This window comes from Trichechus manatus, unplaced genomic scaffold (assembly GCF_000243295.1).
Source record: "Trichechus manatus latirostris isolate Lorelei unplaced genomic scaffold, TriManLat1.0 scaffold00160, whole genome shotgun sequence".
NCBI classification, from domain to species: domain Eukaryota; kingdom Metazoa; phylum Chordata; class Mammalia; order Sirenia; family Trichechidae; genus Trichechus; species Trichechus manatus.
The window spans coordinates 131,669-136,813 of NW_004444096.1; the positions used below are offsets into that span (position 1 = coordinate 131,669).

General features: G+C 37.2%; 1 protein-coding gene across 10 annotated transcripts in view; it reads left to right on the top strand.

Annotated features, from left to right (window-relative positions):
• LOC101340588 (ankyrin repeat domain-containing protein 26) overlaps positions 1–1,446 on the top strand; it is a 120,345-nt gene extending 118,899 nt beyond the window's left edge. For 8 of the 10 annotated variants that reach the window (XM_023740570.1, XM_023740572.1, XM_023740571.1 and 5 more), the window contains 2 exons: positions 16–61; positions 1,238–1,445. In XM_023740570.1, the coding sequence (XP_023596338.1) occupies positions 16–61; positions 1,238–1,368 (177 nt within the window). In that variant the 3' untranslated portion in view covers positions 1,369–1,445. Of the gene's footprint in view, positions 1–15; positions 62–1,237 lie in introns of all 10 variants that reach the window. The other 2 variants (XM_023740582.1, XM_023740581.1) reach the window with 2 other exon arrangements.
• The last annotated feature ends 3,699 nt before the right edge of the window (positions 1,447–5,145 follow it).

Sequence of the window (5,145 nt, forward strand, 5' to 3'; positions counted from 1 at the left end):
TTTGACTTATTTCAGATGCAGCAGGAGTTGGAAAAAAATATAACTAGAGAACTAGAAGAAGGTATGTTGACAAAATTTATGAATTAAATTTAGATATTGATTTCCGAAATAAACTGTAAATAGTAATAGGATCCCTCCATTGTTTGGGTAATAAACACTATGTTAAATATTTCTTTATACACATCTAATGAAAGACAATAAAGCATAAACATTCATAATGAAGAATATAATTATTCCTAATACATTCATCATGTTCCATATTTTTAAAATGTCTGAGTTCCTTTTTATTTCTTGCTCTACCTTTTCTTCTCTTCTGCCATCCCTGTGAACTGTCAGCCTGCACACTGAAATTCTTTTCAGAAAACAGACGCATCAGCAAGTGCTCATATCTCCGGTAGTGATAAAAGGCCAAAAAGATAGACTAATCCAGCACTAGTCAAGCAATTAATTAACAATTCAAATAGCTCTCACTTGACAGGTGACATTTTAAATCCGATCATTCACTTCGTCATTAGTTTCCTTTTGCCCTCAGAATAAATTCCAAATTCCTTATTATGGATTAAAGACACTCAAATCGTTTTGGTTCTTGTCAGGTTATTCAGCCTTGTCTCTTGCCCCTTATCCTTACTCTCCCCTTTTGATCTAGCATCTGGCCAAACTAGACTCCTTATAATTCCAGCGTTCTTCCCCACTTACAGCTCTGTATATGCGTCTTCCCTCTATCTGGCATAATTTTTACTTGTCTTTCAAGTATCAACTTACATATCAACTGCCCCAAAAAGCCTGTAATACTGATATAAACCTGGAATAGATGGCCCTCCTATGTGTTCCAGTAGCGCCTTTTTTTGTACCTATCATGGCGTATATGACTCTTTATGCAAATTGCCTGTTCATCTGTATTTTTTTCAGGTTATAGTACACAGTTGTTAAGGGGTAGGCTGTGTCATTTTCATCTTGTAATTCCAGCCCTTGTCATAGTACCTTAGCACATGGTTATTGAAAAAATGAATGAAGAATAAGAAAACCAGAAGCCCTGATACTTAACCACAGTGACAATTCATTGTGCAAATGTAGACAATCATATTTAATAGTAATCTCGTGTTTTGTACCATAATCATACATACATATTTTTCATTTTTACTAACACTGATAAAGTTTTCAACTTTTTCTTTACTGGCTTATACCTAGTTAACTATGAAGAATTTTAGAAAATATAATTTTTTCTTTTCCTTTCCAGCTGCTGCTGAATTTGAATCTGGATCCTGTAGAGCTTCTCCTCTAGGATCTACTGATGAGTCAAATCAAGATCTAGTTTTGAAAACATCACAAGAATATGTACAAATTTTAAAGAAAAATTATATGATCTGAAAGATAAATAATAAAAATCTATTGGGCTGTTTACATAACATTTTAGTGGTTTGCCATTCAATATATGACGTGTTGAAAATCTTTATTAAAGAAAAATATTTTTGTACATGTGTGTTTGATGAAAATTTATATAGTATTTTAAACTATATTTCTTGGCATCTATAAATTTAAACTGATTTTGCAAATGAAAACCAGCATTACTGAGTTTTATATACTCAAAATGAAAAATCAGTTGCCTGTTTAGTTGATTCTGACTTACAGTGACCCCATGTGTGTCAAAATAGAACCGTGCTCCATAGGGCTTTCCGTTGCTGATTTTTTGGATGTAGATAGCCAAGAAGTTCTTCTGAGGCATCTCTGCGTAAACTAGACCCTCCAGCCGTTCATTTGGCAGCTGAGCACAGTAACTGTTTGCATCGCCCGGGGACTCGACATGCCCAAAATGCCAGCTGTTTATATAACACTCAAACAACCAAGTTCTTGTTACTTCCTCAGTGGCGTTAACTGATCGCTTTGTATTTTCCAATTTTTATTGCTTTTTCTGGACCCACAGATGTAGACAACGTTTTTATATATTGCTGCTATGTCCATTTCAATGTTTGGAGGTATTACAATTGTTATAGCGGTATCAGACTTACTATGTATAATTCTAATTTTTTGTATATGTATTTTTTTTCCCATGCAAAAATTTATACATACATTGTTATGTGACTCTAATTACTCTCTCCATACTGTGACAGCACACTCCTCCTTTCCACACCTGATTCCCCATGTCCATTCAACCGGCTCCTAACTCTCTATGCCTTCTCATCTCACTTCCGGGCAGAAACTGCCCGTTTAGTCTCTTGTATCTACTTGAGCTAAGAGGGACACTCCTCACGAGTATCCCTTTATGTCCCACAGTCCAGTCCAATCCCTGTCTGAAGAGTTGGCCTCGGAAATTGTTTTAGTTTTGGGCTGATAGAGAATCCAGGGGCCATGCTTTCCGGGGTTCCTCCAGTCTCATTCAGACCATTAAGTCTGGTCTTCTCACTAGAATTTGAGTTCTGCACCCTATCTTTCTCCTGCTCTATCCAAGACTCTCTGTCATGTTCCTTGTCAGGGCGGTCATTGGTGGTAACCAGGCACCATCTAGTTCTTCTGGTCTCAGGCTGTTGAAGTCTCTGGTTTATGTGGCCCTTTCTGTCTCTTGGGCTACTACTTTCCTTGTGTCTTTGGTGTTCTTCATTCTCCTTTACTCCAGGTGGTTGGGACCAATTGATGCATCTTACATGGCCGCTTGTAAACTTTTAAGACCCCAGATGCCACTCACCAAAGTAGGATGCAGAACATTTTCTTAATGAGGTTTGTTATGCCACTTGGGCTAGATGTCCCCTGAAAGCATGGTCACTAAATCCCTACCGCTGCTACTCTGTCCCTCAAAGTGTTTGATTGTATTCAGGAAACTTTTAGCTTTGGTTTAGTCCAGTTGTGCTGACTTCCTCAGTAGTGTGTGCTCTCCTGCCCTTCACCTAATATAATTCTTATCTACTATGTAGTTAGTAAATAACCCTCATCCTTTCTCCCCACCCTCGTAACCATCAAAGAATGTTTTCTTCTGTGTTTAAACCTCTCTTGAGTTCTTATAATAGTGGTCTTATGCAATATTTGTCCTTCTGTGTCTGACTAAATTCACTCAGCATAATGCCCTCCAGATCCTCCATGTTATGTTTCACGGCTTCATTGTTGTTTTTTATCGTTGCGTAGTATTCCATTGTGTAGATATAACATAATATGTTTATCCATTCGTCCGTTGATGGGCATCTAGGTTGTTTCCATCTTTTTGCTATTGTGAACAGTGCTGCAGTGAACATGGGTGTGCATATATCGTGTGACAGCTCTTATTTCTCTAGGATGTATTCAGAGCAGCAGGATAGCTGGATCGTATGGTATTTCTATTTCTAGCTTTTTAAGGAAGCGCCAAATCAATTTCCAAAGTGGGTGTACAATTTTACATTTCCACCAACAGTGTATAAGTGTTCCAGTCTCTCCACAACTTCTCCAGCATTTATTATTTTGTGTTTTTGGGATTAATGCTATCCTTGCTGGGGTGAGATGATATCTGATTGTAGTTTGGATCTGCATTTCTCTAATGGCTAATCATCATGAGCATTTCTTCATGTGTCTGTTAGCCGCCTGAATATCTTCCTTTGCGAAGTGCCTGTTCATATCGTTTGCCCATTTTTTAATTGGGTTATTTGTCTTTGTTGTTGAGGTTTTGCAGTATCTTGTAGATTTTAGAGATTAGACACTAGTCAGATTTGTCATAGCCAAAAATTTTTTCCCAGTCTGTAGGTTGTCTTTCTACTCTTTTGGTGAAGTCTTTTCATGAGCATAAGTGTTTGATTTTTAGGAGCTCCCAGTTATCTAGTCTCTCTTTTGGTGCTTGTGCATTGTTACTTATGGTTTGTACTGTGTTTATGCCATGTATTAGGGCTCCTAGCGTTGTGCCTATTTTTTCTTCCATGATCTTTATCGTTTTTCATTTTACATTTAAGACTTTGATCCATTTTGAGTTATTTTTTGTGCATGGTGTGAGGTATGGGTCTTGTTTCAGTTTTTTGCAGATGGATATCCAGTTAAGCCAGCACCATTTCTTAAAGAGACTGTCTTTTCGCCAACTAATGGACTTTGGGCCTTTGTCAAATATCAGCTGCTCATACGTGGATGAATTTATGTCTGCATTCTCCATTCTGTTCCATTGGTCTATGTATCTGTTGTTGTACCAGTACCAGGCTGTTTTGACTACCATGGTGGTATAATAGGTTCTAAAATCAGGTAATGGGAGGCCTCCCACTTTCTTCTTCCTGAGTAATGCTTTACTTATTTGGAGCCTCTTCCCTTTCCATATGAAGTTGGTGATTTGTTTCTCCATCTGAGTAAAAAATGCTGGTGGAATTTGGATCGGGATTGCATTGTATCTGTAGATCGCTTTGGGTAGAATTGACATTTTCACTATGTTGAGTCTTATCTATCCACGTCCAAGCTATGTTTTTCCACTTATGCAGGTCTCTTTTGGTTTCTTGCAGTATTGTCTTTGTAGTTTTCATTGTAGAGATCTTTTACGTCTCTGGTTAGATTTATTCCTGAGTATTTTATCTTCTTGGGGACTATTGTAAATGGTATTGATTTGTGATTTCCTCTTCGAGGTTCTCTTTGTTGGGGTAAAGGAATCCAACTGATTTTTGTATTTTTATATTGTATCATGAAACATTGCTGAAATCTTCTATTAGTTCCAGTAGTTTTCTTGTGGATTCTTTGGGATTTTCTGTGTATAAGGTCATTATCATCTGCAAATAGAGATACTTTGACATTTTCGCTACAGATTTGGATGCGCTTTATTTCTTTTTCTAGCCTAATTGCTCTGGCTAGGACCTCCAGCACAATGTAGAATAAGAGTGTTGATAATGGGCATCCTTGTCTGGTTCCCATTCTCAAGGGGAATGCTTTCAAAGTCTCTCCATTTAGGATGATGTTGTCTTTGTATAAATAGCCTTGATTATATTGAGGAATTTCCCTTCTATTCCTGTTTTGTTGAAAGTTTTTATCATGCATGGGTGTTGGACTTTGTCAAATGCCTTTTCTGCATCAATTGATAAGATCACGTGGTTCTTGTCTTTTGTTTTATTTATGTGATGGATTACACTGATTGTTTCTCTAATGTCGAAACATCCCTGCATACCTGGTATAAATCCCACTTGATCATGATGAATTATTTTTTTGATATGTTGCTGAATT